This window comes from Chrysemys picta, chromosome 6, assembly GCF_011386835.1.
Source record: "Chrysemys picta bellii isolate R12L10 chromosome 6, ASM1138683v2, whole genome shotgun sequence".
Taxonomy (NCBI): Eukaryota; Metazoa; Chordata; order Testudines; family Emydidae; genus Chrysemys; species Chrysemys picta.
The window spans coordinates 41,585,257-41,608,092 of NC_088796.1; the positions used below are offsets into that span (position 1 = coordinate 41,585,257).

The following is a 22,836-nucleotide window of genomic DNA, read 5'->3' on the forward strand; positions in this document are numbered from 1 at the left end:
CAGTATACCAATAAGTGAAGGAGATGGCAGGATCCAGTTGATCAGACACCGGAACAAAATTCCTTCCTTTCAGTTGGTAACGAGGGTTATTCTCAATAGTGATGCCCACACACAGTGCTTGTTGTGCCTTGGAGAAGGGCACGTTGAAGAAAGTTGCTCCACCTGCAAATTGTTCAAGAAAAAAACAGAAGTGGATGAGGGACTTGCTCCTTGAGCAGGTCATGAGGCCTGTTTCAGCACCTGAGACCTCTGCAGATCATCCTGTTCCTCAGACATCTTCAAAGCTGGAGCAAGCTGATGTTCCTCAGCCAGATGCTGCTGCCTCCCCCAGGAAGAAGAGATAATGTCCAAAACAATAATCTCTCAAAATGGATTGCAGCCACTTCAGAATTTGGGGAGATTAATCTTCCTCCTCCTGGAAGAGTGAAGATTCTTCTGGTACACAAGATGGAGCTGAGCTGTCTGCCCACTCTGAGGCGACATGTTGGCCGCTGTAGTATTGACTCCTGTACCAGCTGTGAGATGCCCATTGAGTCTGGTACCAATGACATTGCACACCATTGGTATACTAAGCAGCGTAATACCTGCTTGGCCTCACAGTTCCTGATACCCCAATTATTCAAGAGCATTCTGCTGCCAGGACTACTGTGCGGTCCTCGGCATGACCTGCATTGGTTGCAGACTCGTCTCAATCATCTCTTTTAGCACTGTCTAAGACTCAGAGTGGGCAGTTGAGATTGGCCTCTTTATCAGTATCGAGGGGCTGTCAGCACTGTTACTATCTTCAGTACCAACAATGACTGTGGTGCAGACTACATTTGCAGGTTCAGTACTGACCCATGCTTCGGTACCATCTTCTGTTTTCGTACCAAGTGGAAATGCAATGCTCCTACCAATCCTTAAGGCATCGACTTCTCTACTTGTCTCAGTACTGATGTAGTCAGTGTATTGGGCTTCAGTCAAGGCTGAATGTTTGCTCTCTTCTGTTGCCTTCTGATAACTGGGGGTGTTTGTTGAGGTTGAGCTCAGTGACATTTATCAGAGGGGTAGCCGTGTTACTCTGGATCTGTAAAAAGCGACAGAGCCCTGTGGCACCTTATAGACTAACAGACGTATTGGAGCATAAACTTTCGTGGGTGAATACCGACTTCGTCAGATGCATTGTTCCTCTCTTCCGAGTCTTTTAGACACCATTCTCAAAGATTGTCAAGACCTCCTATGGATCACAGTTGGTACCAAGATCATCACCATTCCTACAATAGGGACAGGGCCTATTGGCCCAGTGCCTCCTGGCCACCAATGCCATTTCCCTATCCTCAGTGGCCTCTTTGGAATCTGTGGGATGTTCCTCAATCTGTAAAGTCCCAATCCTTGGCCCACTCCAGGGCAAGATTCACCCAGCCAGCTCATGGTATCCCTTCTTTAGCCACCTGCATTGCAGACTGAGACAGAGGCTGCTTCCTCTGAGTAGGCTCAGCCTGAACCACTTGTACATGGAACTGTGCTGCTGCAGGGGAGGTTCTGGTGGCTCTGCTTCCCTCATCACCAAATGACTCTGCAGAACTGTATTTCTTCCTGTCTAGTGTCTCAGGATTTTAAGTTGCATGAAGAGCTCCTGAGACAAATGACTTCAGCCTTGGGTATTCAGGCTGAGTTTGTGCAGGAAAATACACACAAGTTAGTGGATATTCTTCAGTTCAGGGCGAGTAGCACTCCCTATAAATGAAGCACTATTAGAACCTGCTAAGACTTTGTGGCATACCTTCCTTCCTACAGTGAAGCATACCAACAAGCAATATTCTGTACCTATGTAGGGTTTTGAGAACTTCTATTGTGAGCCTGCCTCTAACTCTCTTGTTGTAAGAGCAGCTAATAAGAGATCACGGCAGGGAAGAGAGAAGTCCATGCCCAAGGCCAAAGGCTGGATCTCGGGGGGGAGAAAATATATTTGACCTCTCACTGCAAATCAACAGGTGATGTTATCAAAATAATTTTGTGAATTGAGTGTGTGTAGCCAAATTCATGGATAAGTTGCCTGAATCCTCCAGTGAAGAGTGCAGGGCATTTATTGTGGAAGGTCATCTGGTTGTCTTTACAATCAGCACTGGATGTATAGTGTTCTCAGCTTCCAGAGTTATGTCGTTATCTGCCACGATGAGAAGGGCCTTATGGTTGCAGAACTCTGTCATAGGTCTTCTGTGCTCTGTTGGACCTCCAGAACTATCTTTCAATGGTTAATTTTTGTTCTCTGGAAAAATGGTTAAGATTTTACCTTCATTGAAGGACTCGTGAGCAGCTGTTTTCACTGGAGTTTTATACCACAGACACAAAAGTTGTCATTTTCCAGGTCAGCAGCAGCAGTACCACCTCAGCAGTATATCGGGCAGACACCTTACCAGTTGAGGCAATAGGACTACTCCAGGAAGGGATATAAATTGCACAGGAGAAGGCCTTCTGGGTCCAAGTTTAACCAGCCAGCCTGTCCTCCCCTACCTCTGGCAAGCAGCCATTTTGACTGTGAGATTGAGAGCATCATTCTAGCTGTGAACTTCCTGCTGTTCAGAGACAGGCTTTCTCATTTCCACAGTGTTTGGAAAGCTATAACCTCAGACAGATGGGTCCTAAGCATTGTGGGATTGGGTTATGCCATCTGTTTTCTGTCCATTACACCATCATGCTTCTCTATCCCATCACTTTTCAGGGACCCCTCTCACGAGTCACTGCTCCTATAGCAGGTCCAGAGTCTGTGACCTTTTGGGGGCTATAGAGAAAGTCCCCCTGCAGCATCAGAGAAAAGGATTCTACTCTCAGTATTTCCTGATTCCCAAGTCCAAGGGAGGAATGAGACCTATTCTGAATCTCCAGGGTCTCAATAGGCACATAAAATACATGAGATTCCACATGGTTATCCTAGCGTCTATCCTTCCTGCTTTGAATCATGACAACTAATATAAGAACATAAGAATGGCCATACTGGGTCAGACCAATGGTACATCTAGACCAGTATCCTGTCGTCTGATAGTGGCCAATGCCAGTGCTTCAGAGGGAATGAACAGAATAGGCAATCATCGAGTGATCCATCCCCTGTCATCCACTCCTGGCTTCTGGCAAACATAGATTAGGGACACTTAGAGCATGGGATTGCATCCTGACCATCTTGACTAATAGCAATTGATGGACCTATCCTCCATGAACTTAGCTAGTTCTTTTTTGAACCCAGTTATACTTTTGGCCTTCACAACGTCCCCTGGCAATGACTTCCACAGGTTGACTGCATTATGTGAAGAAGAACTTCCTTTTGTTTGTTTTAAACCTGCTGCCTATTAATTTCATTTGGCGATCCCTGGCTCTTGTCTTATGGGAAGGAGTAAATAACACTTCCTTATTCACTTTCTCCACATTAGTCATGATTTTATAGACCCTTATCATATCCTCCTTTAGTCATCTCTTTTCTAAGCTGAAATGGCCCGTCTTTTTTAAATCTCTCCTCATGCAGAAGCTGTTGCATACCTTTAATCATTTTTGTTGCCCTTCTCTGTACATTTTCCAATTCTAGAATATCCTTTTTGAGATGGGGTGATCAAAACGGTACACAATATTCGAGGTGTAGGCATACCATGGATTTATTTAGCAGCATTATGATATTTCTGTTTTAATATCTATCCCTTTCCTAATGGTTCCCAACATTTTGTTAGCTTCTTTTGGCTGCCGCTGCCCATTGAGTGGATGTTTTCAGAGAACTATCCACAATGAGTGGTAATAGCTATTTTAGAACGCATCATTTTGTATGTATAGTTGGGATTATGTTTTCCAATGTGCATTACTTTGCCTTTATCAACATTGAATTTCATCTGCCCTTTTGTTTCCCATTTATCAACTTTTTGCGAGATCCCTTTGTAACTCTTCGCAGTCTGCTTTGGACTTAACTATCTTCAGTAGTTTTGTATTGTCTGCAAATTTTGCCACCTCATTGTTTACCCTTTTTTCCAGTTTGCTGCTCTTGATTTTCAAGATAACTATTTCCATGTAGCGGTTTTCCTGAGCCACGGGAAGTTTCTGAGATTTGTAGTGATAGGGCAGCATTATTAACCACAGTGCTCCCCTTTGGCCTTTCCTGAGCTTCTCAGGTTTTCACCAAATGCATGGCTGTAGTAGCTTCACATCTCAGGAAGAGAAGAATATGTGTCTTTCTCTGCCTGAACGATGGTTGGTGAGGCGCAAGTCCAGAGATTAACTCCTCGACCATGTCTGGTTTACACTGCATCTCTTTGATCATCTGAATCTGATTGTAAACAAAGAAAAATCAACTTTAATACCAACACAAAAAATAGAGTTAACTGGGGCCCTACTAGATTCTACAAGTTTGAGGGTATTTCTGCTAAGTGAGCAATTTCAGACAATTCATTGTCTGTGGCTGTCCGTCCAGTCTCACCTTTCCACTATAATTCATATATGCCTGAAGTTGCTAGTTCATATGGCCACATGTAATTATGTAGTCCAGCATATGAGGTTGCATCTTTGTCCTCTTTAGGCCTGGTTCAAGTTCACATATTGCCAGAGTTGTGAGTCATTGGACTGCCTAGTGAAAATGCCACCACCTATTCTGCAGACATTTAAGTGGTGGATGGATCAAATCAATGTTTGCTAAGATGTACCCTTCACCCGTCCTCCACAGACCATAAAAGTAATGCCTCCACAGTAGGTTGAGGAGCATATCTTGGGACTTGGAAAGCTCAGCAACTGTGGACCGATCAGGAAGCTTCTCTTCATATCAGTGTCCTGGAGCTTCAAGCTATTTACAGTGTGTGCCAGGTCTTTCAGTTGCACATCAGAGGCACAGTGGTTCATATACTTACCCCTAACAGTACTGCAGTGTATTATGTGAACAAACTGGGTGGAGCCCACTAAAGTAGCTTTGTCAGGAGGCAGTCAAGTTTTAGCAGTTCTGTATCCGGGAGAATGCATCATGGTCTCACAATTCCGGGGGTGTGGAATTTCTTAGCCAATCACTTCAGCAGGATTTTCTCTCAGAATTATGAATGGTTTCTGAAGAACAGTGTGTTGAGGTCCATCTTCAGAGAACGAGGCATTCTGACTATTGACCTGTTGTCTTTCATTGCAAACAAGTGCCATCAGATTTGCTTCTGAGCAGGCCTCAGTCCAGGTTTCTTTACAGATATCTTCTACTTGAGTTGGGGATCGGTGTTCTTGTATGTCGTTTTCCTTCTCCCAGTCATCTCACAGGTCATTCTCAAATTTAAGTTGGATCATGCCAGATTGATTCTCATTGCACCAGCTTGACTGAGACAGGGTTAGTTCTCCAGCCTCCTCAGTCTATTGGCTTGACCTCCCATATCTCTTCCTCTTTATCCTGACCTATTGATCCAGCACCAGGGTCAGATTTGGCATCTAACACTGAGCAGTCTGGACCTCACAAAATAGCTGCATGGCTAGATGAAGAGGAGAAATTATGTTTAGAAGCTGTTTGACCAGTGTTACTTATTAGTAAGAAGCCCTCTGCTAAGGCTACTGATTTGGCCAAGTGGAAGCAATTTTCAGTTTGGTCGCTAGCTTGAGAAATTCAGCTGATGCTGGCCAGCTTTCAGGGAATTTTGGAATACCTGTTATACTTTGTCTTCTGGTTTGTTGCTCAATTCATTGAGGATTCATTTAGCAGTGATCTCAGCATTTCATTTGCCCATCAAAAGGAAGTCAATTTTCTTGAACTTCATGGTAGTGAGATTTCTAAGAGAGTTATTCGTTTCCACCCATCTATGAAAGAAACGGTTCTCTGGTGGAACCTTAATACCGGCTTAGCTCCTCTTATGGGACCTCTATTCAAGTCTTTGGCAACCTGTTCTCTGTCCCTCCTATGCTAGAAGACAGCCTTCCTTGTTGTTGTTATAACATCTGCAAGGAGAGTAAGTGAGCTACAGGCCTTCTTGGCTGAGCCCCTGTATACACACTTTTTCATAGACAAAGTGGTGGCCCTACAGCCACATCAAACTTTTTGTTGAAAGTGGTTTCCTCTTACCCAAATGATTTATTTACCAGTGTTCTTTTCTAAACTGCACTCGAATGCTGATGAATAGCGACTTCACGTGGATGTGAGACGGTACTTTAGCATCTTACCCAGAGAGGGATAAAACTTTTCAAGCATCCCCTCATTTTTTTGTTTCCCATGAGGATCGAATGAAAGTTCAGGGGGTCTCTGCACAGGTGATTTGCAGGTGGATAGTCTCCTGCATTATGACACCATATGAAGTACCTCAGACAATGCCTCCACCGAGATTACGGGCTCATTCAGTGAGTTCCTAAGTAATGTTGATAGTATTCCTCAGTGATGTTTTGATATTAAACATTCGCAGGGCTGCTACCTGGTCTTCTGTACATACTTTTACCAAGTACTGTGCTGTTAACAATGCATCTAAGTCAGATGAAGACTTTGGGAAAGCAGTCCTACAATCGTTGTTTAAGTAGATTCCAAGCCTCATCTCCTAAGAGTACTGCATGTGAGTCACCTGAGGGGAACACATGTCTGTAACCACTTGAAGGAAAAATGGTTATTTACCTATACTGTAATCGTTGTTGTTCAAGATGTGGGTTAAGCCGTATTCCATGACCCACCTCCATCCCCTCTGCATCGGTGTCTCTGCTCTTCATGTTCGGAGCAAAGGAACTGAAGGGTTGGGATGGCACTGCCCTTAGCCCCTCCCCTGGCTATTTAAGGGCACAGGGCACAAGCACCACCCTGATGGGTACTGCTAAGCAAAGTTCTTTGCCTTTGGTGTACTGGGCATTTGCACACCTGAGTAGAATTACACGTCTGCAACCATATCTCAAAGAATAACAATTCTAGTACAGGTCAGTAACTGTTTTATCTGCTGCATTAAAATCTAGGGGAGAGTTATAGAGATAGAGTGAGCGACTGTCCCAATTACATTGAAACACATTTCTGTTTTTGGGAGTTAAGTTGTGTTTGCTGGTCCTCACAATAAGGCTGTGTCCTTCCTTACTGCAGCCAAAGGCACTATGGAATAGAGTTATCAGTCAGTCTGCATCATGGAAGAAGAGCCCCCTGTAGCTCCTACCAGAAGTCCTGCAGCTGAAATATCCTGAAACTCCTAGCAGGAAGAAATCTGTATCAAAAAATGTTAAACTTGCAGGTTTCCGTTTCCAGTCTCCCTACTAGAAGGATTTTGCAGTATTTTTAAGAGGAAACCAACTTCCCTGAAAGAATCATCTACTTCATGGAAGGAGATTTCTTTTTTTTCTTAAAGAGCAAACTGATAGCAAAATAAAGAAGTGACTAAGAAAGAATTATGATGCTCAGCTGCATCTGGGCAAGCTGCTATGGTCTTTAATACCTTCACCAGAGCTCTTTTAGCTTGATGTGATTAAATAAAAGACAAGCTGACATCTGCCTTGCACAAAATCAGTCAAGCTGGAACTTTATTTGTTTAATCTCCTTGGGTAAAGTTAAATGTTGTTCTCCTATAAGTCCCTATAAGTTTCAAATATACTTTTTAAAAGTTTCTCTGGATGTATCTCTGGAAAGTGGATGCTTGCGCAACTGATATTACCCCCTCAAAGTTTACAGGCATCAATCAAGCTAGCTGCTCAGTGTTAGGCTAGAGAAGGAGGTAGCCAAACAACACAAAAGGAAAAACATATATTGCCTTCTGATCATCTCACCCTGCTCTCCTCCTGTTCCAGCTCTTCACATCTGAAAGAATTTTCAGCTTCTCACACTGAACCCTGACCAAAAGAAGCAGAAAACGTTTTCCCTTGAGTATTCAGCCTTAAAACCTAGATTCAGACTTCAAACTTCCTAGCAAATACCTGCCCTCTAAATATAAATCTGAATTCAGTTTACTGCTGCTCTACACTTTATTTGAGATTATTATTAGATCATAATAGAAGTGCCCAGAAAAAGGGGAGAGACTGAGGGCTGGTCCACACTAACCCCCACTTCGAACTAAGATACACAACTTCAGCTACGTGAATAACGTAGCTGAAGTCAAAGTATCTTAGTTCGAACTTACCGCGGGTCCACACCCGGCAGGCAGGCTCCCCCGTCGACTCCGCGTACTCCTTTCACGGAGCAGGAGTACCGGCGTCGACGGCAAGCGCTTCCGGGATCGATTTATCGCGTCTAGACAAGACGCGATAAATCGATCCCAGATGGATTGCTTACCGCCAGACCTGGAAGTAAGTATAGACGAACCCTAAGCTATCAGACTCTGAAATTCTGCAAAATATCCAAAGACTTAGCTAGTTTCTGTTCCTTAAAGTGATGCCAAAATAGCATCACTTTTTGCCTCAGGATTAACTAGATTGCAAAGTGGAGGGCACTCTCAGGTTGGAGGTTGAGCCCCTGCAGCCTTCCTATAGGCTTTCCTTACCACACTTCGTTTTGCTAGAGCTGCTGTTTTAGATTTTCCAAAGTCACTTATGATTTTGAATATCTGTGTTTTTGGGTGCCAACTTGAGACACCTCAAGTGGCCTGATTTTTTTTTTTTTTTTTTTTAAGAAAGGGCTGCTCATCTGCCCTGGTGTTTCAAGTTCGGCAAACAAAAGAGGTATCCAAATCATTAGCAACTTTTGGAAACTTAACTATGATATAAGCATTCATTAGGGCTATTTGTAATATCTGGGCTTTCTGTAGGGTGGCAATTTTTATAGCATTCGTTTAACTTTTTAAAGCAACCCACTACAGATTTACAGCATAAACGCTATTTGTTTTTCCTTTGGCAGGAGTCAGAAGAACTTTCTTCTGATGAAGAGATGAAAATGGCAGAAATGCGCCCACCGCTGATAGAAACTTCCATTAACCAACCAAAAGTAGTAGCACTTAGCAATAATAAAAAAGGTTAGATAACAAAACACACAAAATCAAGAGTACTGTTATATGGTTCTAAGGATTGTTCATTTCTCTATTATTGAGTAAATACCTAGGTATGGCAGAATTTGAGCTTGATTTTTTTGTAAATTTGGTAGTTAATAGTGATTTATTTTTAACGTCCTTCCTCCTCAATTTTTATAGATTCAAAAAAATAAATACATTTCACAGTTTCACAGCAGGAGGCACCCTGTGTTGTCATAGGACTGTGTCAGCAGGGCTGCAGAGCGCTCTCTACATGGCTGGGATACAGGGGCCCTGTGGGTGCAAAGTGTGGGGGAAGCTGCACTCCCTGATAACTATCAATGGATAATTTTTTCCATTGATATCTGTGTGTCAGGTAAAATCAACGTTTACTGATGACTACCAATTTAAATTGAATCCTGCCAAGCCTATAAATATCCCATTTTTGTGGAATAAATGAAAATTTAAACTGCAGAAAAATGGAATTTGTCAAGTGCCTCTTTGCCATTCCAGACTGGTGCTCGTAAATCCAAAGCCACTTAGTTCTCTCTTTCTTTCCAGAGGAAACTTTGTATTATGAAATTTGTTAGAAGAACCAGAATTGGTTCTCTGGAGGATAATTGTTCTAGCCAGAGCAACCGTTTTGTCAGAAGTGTAAGGGCTAGTCCAGATTTCTGGGGCACAAATTTTAAAGGTTAGGAAAGAGATGGCTCTTTGCCCATTTTGTATATTCTCCTATGTTGCCCAGTCCAGTTCCTTTCAGAGCAAGGACGACTCTGGACACACTATATAAAGGGATAAGGGTTAATGAGATCTTATGGATCTGTAGGGCTTTGCCCTGCTTTGGACCCACATAACATTCATTCACTTGCTTGCGGAAGAAGTGTGAGAAAGGGAGATGATCTTGACAGTTAGCAAAACCTTCTCTGAGATCTGATGTCTGGTTAATAAAATGAGCCAAAAGCTCTTTCTTTGTCCCAGGAGCCAGAGGCCAGGTTGGCAAATTAATTCCTGCTGGTGCCTGAGTTAGTCTCTTGGAGCCAAATTTTCAAAGTTAGGCAAGGTGAATCGTATATGTACATTTGCCTGTCTAATTTATGTGTATGAAACCTGACTTGCTTATGCACATGGCTGGTTTGGTGCCTAGTAGGCCATGCATATAGATGATTTGTACTATCTCATCAGGTATTTGTATGCATAGGTTAGGCAAGAGCAAATGTGTGCAAGAATACATGCCTTACTTAGGTCTTCATGAAAATACTACAGAGTTCTGTTTCTGGATTATGGTTAGGCATAAAAACATTGTTGATCTTCTCTTGCTATATTTATAAAACTGATTCTTCAGAACATAACAGTATTTAGAGCACATTCAAAGGTTTTTCAAAGATTCATTTTCTTCCAGAATATTTTGTTTAATACATAGCTGTGTTCTAACTATATACAGTACATTACTGTTTATCCAGATGACTGGGGGACATATACAACTTTTGGATATCTTGGCATTCAGATAAACTGAAGTGCTATTTTGAGCTGCAGTTTCATTGATACAGAAATATGGGGAAAGAAGGGAGTAATGCTGATGTTTGCTTAATACTTTGTACTTTATTAAAGAGTAGAAAAAAAATTTCATTGAGTTTATTAAAACCCCAGATTGTATTAAAACCATTGTGGGACATAATTTAAAGTATTTGTCTATTTAAAAAAAAACCCTGACTAATCACCGTCAGTGATGAAGGCTATTGAGAATTTATTAGTGTAAATAATTTGAACAACTGTATTGTCAAGCCTAAACTGAATAAAAGTATTGTCAGTGTTAGGCCTCAAACTTCCAGAAGCTTCAAAAAGCAAGCTTTGCAAAATTAGGCTAAAACCTGTGGTCAAAAAACACTGCAACCAAACAACGCTTTATGCTAACTCCTATGTGGTAAAATAAGGCCTTCAGGCATAGCTTATAAAACCACATTACTCACAGTCAAAACAACAGGCTATATGGAAATAAGTTATCTCCTTGTGCATAACTTATAAAACTAAAACAACAATTAAATATCAAAGTAAACACAACCACCACAGTAAACAATTGGCCTACCCTAATTGGTTGGTCTGTTTTAAAATACGGCCAACAAATAAAATAAAAAGTATGAAGGCACAAAACTGTGCGTGTGTGTTTTGGTAAACCCAGCCAACACCCCCGAACAAAAGGAACGTGCACTTCTCAACCGTCTGTACCTGGCCAATGCAAAAAATGGCCAACTAAAGGGTAACGTATGCAGGGTAGGGTTATAAAGTAAAAAAAAGTCTGGTCGCTCAAACTAATTTAATCTCAAGTTGTGTTAACACTACAGTATTAAAAATGGTAGTGTCGGAATAATTTAATCTCCAGTTGTATCAATACTGCAGTATTAAAAGTAGTATTAAAAGCTCAATAATAGTATTACATTGTTTAAAAATAGTAGTAAGTTGTTAATCAAGATATAATATCTTTACTTGTACTTGTGCTTACTAAGGGCAAAAACAGTACATGTAAAGTTAGTAGTTAATAAGTAATAATAGCTTTGCATGTGCTTGTACCTGTCATCAGTATAAATTGCCATTTATATTCAATACTAATGCATAATATTACATTCCCTTATAGTAGTAAGTAACTAATGCATAATATTACCTGTACTTGTGCTTGTCTTCAGTATAACTTGCCATTTATATTAATCCTTATTCATTGCTGGTCTTTAATTTTTCTTTTCCTATTCTGTCTGTATTGCATTTATAGCCGTAAATCATTAAAAACCTTTCTTAAAAAATAATCAGTAATTTTAATTTTTCTTATAAGGGCACTATTCAACCTCATTACCTCTGTGGTGGGTGGTGGAAAGTAGCAATCATCCAGGGCCCAATTAGGGTCTTAATGCGTGTCCCCCTCCCTTTATCTCCACAATTAGCAGATGATTTACATAGGGCTATATGAGGGGCACACTGGATTCGATTAAATGGAATTATACCATAAGGTTAGCAAGTAGCAACTTTGTGTACTGCTACATTACTATTTGTCTCACATTCAAAGCTGAACACTTTACTTGGAAAAAAGCTAATAAAGTTTTTGCAATATAAGCACTTGAAGGGGGTCTAAAAACAGAAACATGTGAAACATAATTTGATTGATGGCCTTTGGAAAAGATTATATAATGTAACGTTGGTACCTGGCCAATAAACCTTACAAAGAGCAACAAGTTGAATTTCAGTAGTGGACGAGTACTGGCTGCACTTAACCAGCTGTTCCTTAAACAGGAACCATTGCTGACAAAAACAGAAATTCCGTCAAATTATATGAAGCAAAACTGAACTTTGCAAAGGCAATTCATCAATGTTTATAATAATAATAATAATTAATAATTATTGATGGTGTTAGTGTATGAAGAAATTATACTTTCTTTTTCTAGTAATAAGCATTACACGTGAATATTTGTTGACTTTATAGACGATCAATATGTGCATGACTAAACTGACAAATTTTGTTTCAGATAAAGATGCAGATTCCTTATCAGATGAAGCTACCCACAACAGCAATCACAATAACAGCAATTGTTCCTCTCCTTCTCGAATGTCAGATTCAGTTTCTCTAAATACCGACAGTAGCAATGACACTTCAGTGTGCTCTCCGGACAAAGAAACACATAGTGCTGCTATTTCCAAAATCAGGTTTGTGAAACCGTTTATAGCAAGGCTATAACAGCAAGGATACCTGAGCAACTACAATAGAGAAACTTGTTGCTTATCTTTTAGTAAAAATTGTTGTTATAGTCCAGTCTGACACCTTGATTATTGTTCATTAAATAATTAATTTAAATATGTTCATATTCTAAAATAATTTTAAATAACAAAATAGGACTTTTATCTTGAAGTGTAACACAAAATAACTTGTTTTTCTTAATTAAAAAAAAAAAGGCACCCCAGCAAATTGTAATAGTCAAGAATCTGTTCCCATCTTCTTAAAGTACAATAATTGTATCCTTTTCAACTTTTATTTTTCTACTACCTCTACAGAAAACTTCATCATATCATTTACGATTATTCAGAGGATGTTGGAGAGCAAATAGTTTAACGACACAGGTTGCAAAAAGTGGTTAGATTTCCTTAAATATTGTACTCTATTAGTTTAATGGCTAGCAGTCTATAGTTTAGTAATTAAAATCTGATATAACGAACTAAAATCAAGGCATTTTTCTCATGCTGATCTTGTTTAGAAGTATCCAATCAGAAATATAATTTTATTGCAACAAAAATGACGTAAGTACAATATTGAAACATTAACACTGAACTTTTAAGTGGAATTCTGAAATTAGGGCCTGATTTTACAACCTGTTGCTAATTCAAGAATTCTTGTTTACATGAATAGTCCATTAATTTCAGTGCAACTTGTCATGCGAGTAAGACTCGCAGGATTAGGCCGTTAGTACAGAATGTTTTTCCTAATGGGAATATAACATTATAAATTAGGTCAGCAATTGGTCTTTTGTCTCATCATGCATCCATGGTGTGGGACTTCTGCATGATAATACACAACTTATCTAAACCAGTATTTAAAAATAGATCAATGCTATTGGCAGCCTCTCTGGTTTTCTTAAAGAACTATCTTTTTTTCAGGCAAGAAGATGAAAATTTTAATAGCCTTTTGCAAAATGGAGGTGAATTAAACATCACAGCAGAAGAAGAAATCAATGTGCAAGAGAAAGTTACAAATTTACCTGAATATGAGTTAAGGATTGAAGAGAGATTAGCTCTAATAGAAAAAGGTGTTGATCTAAACACAACTACTGAGGAATCACACAAATTAGACCAAATTAACATGAACATCAACAAACTGACTAGTGAAGATACAATACAACCAAGTGTTATGGAAAGATTAAAGACACAGGAAATAGTGTCGGTAAAGGGCTGTTTAAACTATAACATGAAAGAAGAAACTGAGCACTTGGAAAATAGAAATCAATATTCTAACCTCTGTTCTATAAGTAAAGTGAATGGACATTCTGAGAAAGTACCACAATCTCCAAGGAAGGCTGAATTAAAGAGAAGCATTACAGTTGACACTGATTCTTCTGTGGATATATGTATTTCAAAGAGCACTGAAGATCTGTCCCCACAGCGAAGTGGTCCTGTGGTGAAATCTCACAGTATCACCAACATCGACACTGGTGCTCTAAAAATTTTTGATATTGTTAATGACAATGGATCCCAAGAGCCCAACTCACTGGTAAAATCAGCATCTGCTGGTCCAGATGGAAAAAACATTGTCCGAAGCAAGTCTGCTACTCTTCTATATGACCAACCTTTGCAGGTATTTCCTGGATCATCATCATCTTCTGATTTAGTATCTTGTACAAAAACTTTGTTTAAGTTTGATTCAAATCACAATCCTGAAGGTGCTAATGTAGTTAGAGGACCAGGGGCAAGTGGTGCACAGATGTTCAGTGTACCTCAGTATAATATCCAATATAGCAGCAGTACAACAGCCAAAGACACCTTGTGGCTCCCAAAACAAAATGCCCAAATAGAACAAGGGAGCTTACCACCTCAGCGTCTATCTAGGTCAGACAGCACAGAAAGCTCTAATTATGTAAAACATTCTGCCAACATGAATTTCTCCAATCATAATAACGTTCGAGCCAATGCTGCATATAACATGCATCAAAGGATGGGTGGAAGACATTTAGAAATGTGGGCTATTCCACCGAATGATAGACTTGTTCCTGGAGCAACCCGAAATACTCTTCAGAGACAGAGCAGCATATCCTCTACAGCTTCCATAAATGTTGGTGATACTGGACCCCCAAGGCGTGCCCAAGTTCCTGAAGGGGACTACTTAACATATAGAGATTTGCATTCAATGGGAAGAGCTCCACCAATAATGTCTGGGCAACCGAGACCTCTTTCTGCAAGAACGTACAGCATTGATGGTCCAAATGCACCTAGACCTCAGAGTGCTCGTCCTTCAGTGAATGAAATACCAGAAAGAACTATGTCAGTTAGTGACTTTAATTATTCACGGACTAGTCCCACAAAAAGACCAAACCCAAGGGTTAATTCTGAACATTCTTTGTTAGACCCTCCAGGAAAAAGCAAAGTCCCTCATGATTGGCGGGAACAGGTGCTGCGACACATTGAAGCTAAAAAGTTAGAAAAGGTAAAAAATTGTTAATTATGTTCATCTTTCTGTCATCCTGTATTATAAAAAAACTACATAATCTGTATTTTGATTAATTTTTCACTTTGTAATGAAAATGTGCTCTGAAACTTTTTAAATGGGACCTGTGAACAGTTTTTTTTCAAAAAATATAGGTAATTATAAATGTATGTGTTGAATGTCTCCGAGAAATATTCAGATAACTGATTATAAACTTACCCTTCCCGAAAAAAGGAAAAACCCTCCCCCCCCCATCATACTTGTTGGCTCAGTTCAACTACGTTAGAATGAATCATTATGTAACATCATGGCTTCCACCAAGGAGCCTTGCTGAACTATAGACCCAGTGCTTAGAGGCTCAGGTAAGTGTTTTTAATTGTAGTGTAGTTTTAAAAAATTATATTATATTTTGCAAGGTGACTGAAAAGTTAATGGTTTTGTAGTTTCAGTTGCATCTGAGCACCAAAGCCACACTAAGTAGATATTAATCTGGAATCTAGTCTTTTGGAGTTCATGTTTGTCAGAATCTTGAAAGATCTTTTGCTGCTTTGAGATAAGGCACTTAACCATCCTGATCATGTAGTAGATCCCAGCAGATTTTTGATCTGACTGATCATTGGTGGCTAAAAGACAGTGGCTGATATTTCTGGAGCTGCTTTGCTATACCCGGAAGATAAGAGTTGATTGGCATTGTTGAACAATTATATGTCATCACCAAGGGATGTGAAGGGAAGCTAGCATCTTTCAGGAATGTAGTCATTCATGTTGCCCAATGTATATACAAAGCCTCTTAGGAAAGTATTTTCTAAATATAGGGCAGAGTGTCATTGCTCTGCTGGCGATACACATTTCTTGTCCTTGAAAACACGTTGCCTTGGATGACATTGTCAGTCAGATGCATCAAGCTGCTTTATCCTTACCCTCAGGAAGATAGTCTTTCTGGTGGGTAATGATTATCATGTTAATATTTTCCTCACCTCAATGTCCCTTCTTGTTAAGGGGATTTATTTGAAGATGATAAGCAAGGTTAAAAATCTTGGCATCATACTCAAGCATGACTTTTCAATGGACGTGGAACAAAAGTATTTTTTTGAATCTGCAGTTTTTTTTCAGGCTCTAATCTTCTTTTTATGTGATATCAGAACAGCAACATTAGCCCTCATGACCAAGAATCTTAATTATTGTAATTCCCTCCTCATAGGAATAAGTTCTAGACTCTGGCTTCAAGCCTTATCTGGGTAGGTATGTGAGCTCTGATATCATGTACATTTTAAGGATCTCACAATAGTGCTTTTATTGTGGTGGATCCTTGAGTACCCACAGAAACGAAGGACCATCACTACGGCCCTACCAAATTCTCAGTCCATTTTGGTCAATTTCACGGTCATAGGATTTTAAAAATCATAAATTTCATGATTTCAGCTATTTAAATCTGAAATTTCTCGGTGTGGTAATTGTATGGTATTGCCACCCTTACTTCTGTGCTGCTGATGGCAGGACTCTGTCTTCAGAGCTGGGCACCTGGCCAACAACTGCCGCTCTCTGGTCACCCAGCCATGACACACACACCCCCACACCCCCCAAAAAAAATAACCTTGCGACCCTCCTGGAACTCCATTTTGGGTCAGGACGCATTTTTCATGGCCGTGAATTTGGTAGGGCCCTAACCATCACAGACCTCATCACCTTCCACTCCCAGTGTAAGGTGCACGTCTTCAACCTTGCTTCTCTTGTATAAATACATAGAAGCATAAACATAAAGAACAAAAACAACCCTACCTAAACAAAATACTACACTTTATGCACAATTCTCCCGCTTGGGATAAGATGAGAGAATGGGTAGAGCTCTGCCAATAATGTCTTGGCAACAGGGACTTTTTTCTGCCAGAACTTATAGTACTGATGGTCCAAACATACCCAGACCTCAGAGTGCTTGTGCTTCAGTGAATGAAGTACCAGAGGGAACTATGTCAGATAGTGACTTTACAAATGTTAGGCAGGGCACCTAATACATTACTGAAAGACGCCAGATACTAGGTGATGAGGGTAGTGTAAGAACCAGTGTGAGAAACTTGCCCTCACAGTTCATCCTTTCCCTCCATGTGTTTAATAACACCTTACTTTTTTTCCCTATTGGAATGGTATTGTGTAATAAATGCTGTCTCCTTAATTCTTATCCTTCCCTTCCACCAGTCTAGTTTAGTTTATGTTGGAACCACTAGGTTTATCTTTTCTTTAACATTTAAGAGGGTGGCTTTGTTTTTATAAATAATGCTATTAATTTTTACAGTGGTTTTTCGTTCAGTGGTCTGAGCACAGTGTGGAGATGTCTGTTTGTGTGAGAGGCACTTTCTCTTTCTCTGAGAGTGTGCTTTTATAGGTAGCATTTATTTTATATTGTTTGGTACATGATAAACATCTCAAAACCATGCCATGAATTTCAAAAGAGCCACAGATGTGCTTCTCTGAGCTGGCTTTGAGCGACGGCTGGCCAATACAATAGTGAGGAATGTGAAAATCCAGTTATTTGCTGCATGTTTCTCTGTCCGCTTCTATTTAAGACATTAAGCAAATAGCATTACAATTACCGTACCTTTTTACGTTTTTTGTTTTTCAGATCACTTAAATTGAGAGTCCCATAAATCAGAATTTGGTAGTTTCAGGTGTGCTTCTGTTTATAACTCAAAATGGGCTTGTAATTTTGTAGGGAGTTATTCCATACTGTATTCTAGATCTCTGGGATGTATACGGGGGAAAGAAACCGTATTATTTAATTTAGAAGATCACAAGTACATATTCTTTAACAAACGCTCCACAACAAAGAAAGGAAATTCACAGATTAAAAGAATCTGTTGTGTTTAAACATTATAAAGGTTACAAAACAAAAAAAATCAGGAAATACAAACTTAAAAATAATATCGCCATCTTTAATTCATATGTTGCTGCCTGTACTCTTACACAGTAGTATGGTTAAGATCACTGTTCACCTTTCCTTTGCATTACCTGACTTTCAGTGGTTTATATAACATACTTATCATTATTTCTATTTAGGGATTTTTAATAAAAGTTTTCATGAATGATTTTTTTTTTTAAATTATAGATTCCATAGTTTCTAAACTTGTACAAGAATAATCTTTTTAAATTTTAAATAATCAAAGGCTGTCTATAAATCAAAACCAGAGAAGCTAATTCTTGTTTTGTCTGGCTCTTGGACATTTTCGCCTGGTGATGTAAAGGGGAAAACATTTCAAGCAGCAGTTTGCATAAGGGATCAAATGAAAGCCTGATGTCTAGCAAATAAGATTGACTAACTTCAACATAGCAATGAATATGTGTAACCCATTTTACAGCACGTTAGGGATATGTTCCTATCATAATTGAGTAACCTGAAACTATGCAACTAGGAGAAAAATGATAGCTAAGACTTCTTGAAAATAGTTCTTCAGATAGAGACTTGAATATTCAATAAAATTGTTGGATTGTTCATTATACTGTTACTTTTTTTTGTAAGTGGAAGAAAGGCTCTTCTTCAAGTGATTGTCCACATGTATTCCACGTTTGGAGTGCATGCATACCATCCACACACGACTGGAATTTTTGTTTTTGTAGCATTGTGAATTGCAGCCACATCTGTGTCCTACACGCACCCGGATGCGCTGTAGCCAAGGTTATAAAGCAGTCCCATTCCTCTATCAGATCCAAGGCTTCCATTCCACCCAAGAGGCCAGGCTTCCTATAAACATCCTGGAACTGAGAGCCATTCGGCTAGCATGCATAGCCTTCTTCCCATTGCTTTGAGATGCCACAGTACAGATGTTCATTGACAACACCACAGCAACGTACTGTATCAACCACAGGAGTGCCAGGAGACAACCCACCTTTGAGAATGGTGTATCAGTCACCATGTCACATCAGTAGCATTACATCATCCTGGTCTACAAAACACCTTAGCAAACCAACTCAGTCGTCAGTACTCAGCCATGAATGATCACTCAAGGACTCCATGCTGTGAGACATTTTTGCACCTATGGGCCTGCAGTTTTGGGCCAGTTTGCTATCTGACCAGTACAAGTGCCTCAGATTCTGTTCCAAGGGAGGAGCCAGTCCCAGCTCGCCTTCAGATACCTTTCTGATACTGTGGTAACCGGGACTCATGTATGCCTACTTCCCAATTCCTCTGATACAGAGTGTCCTTGGGAAGATCAGATAAGCTAGGGCTCTGGTAATAAGATAGCTCCAGCATGGCCCAGACACTTTTGGTTCTCAGACCTCATAAACCTGTTGTCGTGGCTCCTGATCATGCTCACTGAAACACACCCTGAAATGATACACAATCAGGTAGAAAAGTCCTGTACCTGAACCTAGCACCTCTATCTCACAGCATGGATCCTGGCTGCTGTATAGCATTTCAAAACATCCGGATTTGCAGCAGAAAAGATTCCACCAGACTGACCTATGCTGCTAAATAGAAGAGATTCTCTATCTGGGAGTTGGAGAATAATTTCACTCCTTTGGAAGCACCAGTGACTGCCATCCTGAACTGTCTCCTCATCTTAAAGCATTTGGACCTTTCCATCTGTTCTGTCAAGTACACTTGGCAGCCATCTCTGCCCATGATCCTCTGGTGGAAGGCCACACCTTCTTATCCGACAGTGTCTTGTCAAAGGTATCCTCCATAGCTTCCCACCAGTTAGAAAGATGCTGCCCTCTTGGGATCTCAGTATTGTCTTAACAGCTTTGATGGAACCTCTTTTAGCACCTATGGCAACCTGTTCCTTATACCACTTTTCTGTGGAGACCTCCTTCCTAGTGGCATAACCTCAGCCTGAAGAGATTCAGGCCCGTATGGTGGGTCCACCTTATACAGTATTCCACAAGGACAAAGTAACTTTAAAACCTCATCTAAAGTTTTTACCCAAAGTGGTTTGATTTTCCTCTTAACCAGATGATCCATTTACCTGTCTTCTTTTCCAAATCTCACACGACCCAGGGAGAGCTAAATCATAGACTAGGTCTACACTACCCACCTGATTTGGCGGGTAGAAATCGATCTCTCGGGGATCGAATTATCACGTCTTGTTGGGACGCGACAATCGATCCCCGAATCGACACTCTTACTCCACCAGCGGAGGTGGGAGTAAGTGCCGTTGGTGGGGAGCCGTGGAGGTCAATATTGCCGCCGTCCTCACAGCGGGGTAAGTCGGCTCCGATAGGTCGAATTCAGCTACGCTATTCGCGTAGCTGAATTTGCGTATCTTAAATCGACTATCTTCCCCCCCCCCCCCCCCCCCGCATAGTGAAGACCTGCCCAAAGAATCATAGAAGATTAGGTTTGGAAGAGACCTCAGTTTGTCATCTAGTCCAACCCCCTGCTCAAAGCAGGACCAACACCAACTAAATCATCTCAGCCAGGGCTTTGTCAAGCTGGGCCTTAAAAACCTCTAAGGATGGAGATTCCACCGCCTCCCTAGGTAACCCATTCCAGTGCTTCACCACCCTTCTAGTGAAATAGTGTTTCCTAATATCCAACCTAGACCTCCCCCACTGCAACTTAAGACCATTGCTCCTTGTTCTGTCATCTACCACCACTGAAAACAGCCTAGCTCCATCCTCTTTGGAACTCCCCGTCAGGTACTTAAAAGCAGCTATCAAATCCCCCCTCATTCTTCTCTTCTGCAGATTAAACAATCCCAGTTCCCTCAGCCTCTCCTCATAAATCATGTGCCCCAGCCCCCTAATCATTTTTGTTGCCCTCCGCTGGACTCTTTCCAATTTTTCCACATCCTTTCTGTAGTGGAGGACCCAAAACTGGACTCAGTACTCCAGATGTGGCCTCACCAATGCCGAATAAAGGGGAATAATCACTTCCCTCAATCTGCTGGCAGTGCTCTTACTAATGCAGCCCAATATGCCATTAGGCATCTTGGCAGCAAGGGCACACTGCTGACTCATATCCAGCTTCTTATCCACTGTAATCCCCAGGTCCTTTTCTGCAGAACTGCTGCTTAGCCAGTCGGTCCCCAGCCTGTAGCGGTCCCTGGGATTCTTCCATCCTAAGGTCAGGACTCTGCCCTTGTCGTTGTTGAACCTCATCAGATTTCTTTTGGCCCAATCCTCCAATTTGTCTAGGTCAGTCTGGACCCTATCCCTACTCTCCAGCATATCTACCTCTCCCCCCAGTTTAGTGTCATCTGCAAACTTGCTGAGGGTGAAATCCATCCCATCATCCAGATCATTAATAAAGATGTTGAACAAAACCGGCCCCAGGACCAACCCCTTGGGTACTCTGCTTGATACCAGCTGCCAACTAGACATCGAGCCGCACCTTCAACATTGTCATGTCTCTTCCCTACTATCTAGAAGGGCTCTTAAAAGGCTTTGTTGTGTCTAGCATTTGCTGAGAGAATGAAGGGTCAACCTATCTCCAGCCAAATACTGTCAAAATGGGTCTCAGATCGTATTAAGACACGCTACGTGGTGGCTCATTTGGATCCATTCCACCAGAACTCAGGCAGCCTCTGCAGTTTTCCTGCAAGGTGCCCCAGTCTTAGAGATTTGCTGAGCAGCTACCCGGAGTTCAGTTCACACCTTCACCTAGCACTATTCCCTGGTGGAGAACTCCCTGTTTGAAGCCTGCTTTGACAGAGCTGTCATGCAGTCATTTTTCCAGTAAACTCTAGTAGTGCTTACGTGTCCATGCAAGTTATCACTTGCGTAATCCAAAGTGGAACATGTGGACAGTCACTTGAAGAAAGAAGTTACTACCCTACAGTAATTCTGGCTTTTCAAGATGTGTTAGACACGTTTTCCATGGCCTGCCCTCCTTTCCTGCTATTGGAGAATCCTTGCTAATTTGGATTTGGTGTAACCGAAGGAGCTGGAGGGAGATTTGATGCAGCTGCCTCATCCTTTATGCCCTTGGCCAAGGAGTGTTGGGAAGGCACACAGGCCACAACAGACACTGCTACTCAAAAAGATTCTGGTGTCACACATGCACTAGAAGTGGAACATGTGGACAACACATCGCGAAGAATCAGTTATTGTACCCATAGAAGCCATTCTTTTTCCTTATAATGTAAAGCTGCTCTCTAGTGGTCACAAATAATTATGTATATATAAGCTGCCAAAAATATTTGATCATCCATGCCCTGGGTGTGTGTTTTTGTTTTATTTTGTTTTTTAGCTTCTTGCACAGATTGAGTTTTATTCTGTTTTTAAAAGCCTTTAATCTTTTTCATCAAATTGTCTTTAATGATACGGATTACTTACATGTACTTTACATAATGTCACGGTAGTGTTTCTGTACTTATCTTGTTGGAAGTTCCCATTTTAAGTATTTAACTGAAACAAATCTCTTTGAATTGTGAGACAATACACTGTGTTCAGTAGAGGAGATGGTTTAAGGGGAAGAAGAAACAGAGAGTTGTGGAAGGAGTGGGGTATCTCCACCAGGAGACCTTGTAGAGAGAGAACAAAATGTTGCCATGGATCTATGAGCACAGGAGCGGATCATAGGTTTCTATTCAGAGGGTGCACATGGCTACATTAGCAGATTTCCTTTAGCTTCATGGTGACCATAAAAAAACAGTTGAAAAACCTCCTCTTTTAAACTTATTCCTCTGCTTTTCCCAAAGAAATAATGTGTAAATACCTTCTTTGCTTAATTCAAGTGTTTAAGGTGTTCATCTTTGGTTAGCATTTACTAGGATTTGTTAGTCAGAAGTGGAGGGAGCAGAATGACGTCAATTAGACCATTTTTTGGCATGTGTATGTTTTAACTATGGTGTCCGTATC

The 22,836-nt window shown here is 40.8% G+C and overlaps 1 protein-coding gene across 13 annotated transcripts in view; it reads left to right on the forward strand.

The window, feature by feature from the left end:
* ERBIN (erbb2 interacting protein) overlaps nt 1-22,836 on the forward strand; it is a 229,461-nt gene that overhangs the window by 182,424 nt on the left and 24,201 nt on the right. For 12 of the 13 annotated variants that reach the window (XM_042841744.2, XM_042841742.2, XM_008170647.4 and 9 more), the window contains 3 exons: nt 8,759-8,873; nt 12,380-12,557; nt 13,503-15,042. In XM_042841744.2, the coding sequence (XP_042697678.1) occupies nt 8,759-8,873; nt 12,380-12,557; nt 13,503-15,042 (1,833 nt within the window). Of the gene's footprint in view, nt 1-8,758; nt 8,874-12,379; nt 12,558-13,502; nt 15,043-17,659; nt 17,701-22,836 lie in introns of those variants that run through there. The other variant, XM_008170650.4, reaches the window with a different exon arrangement.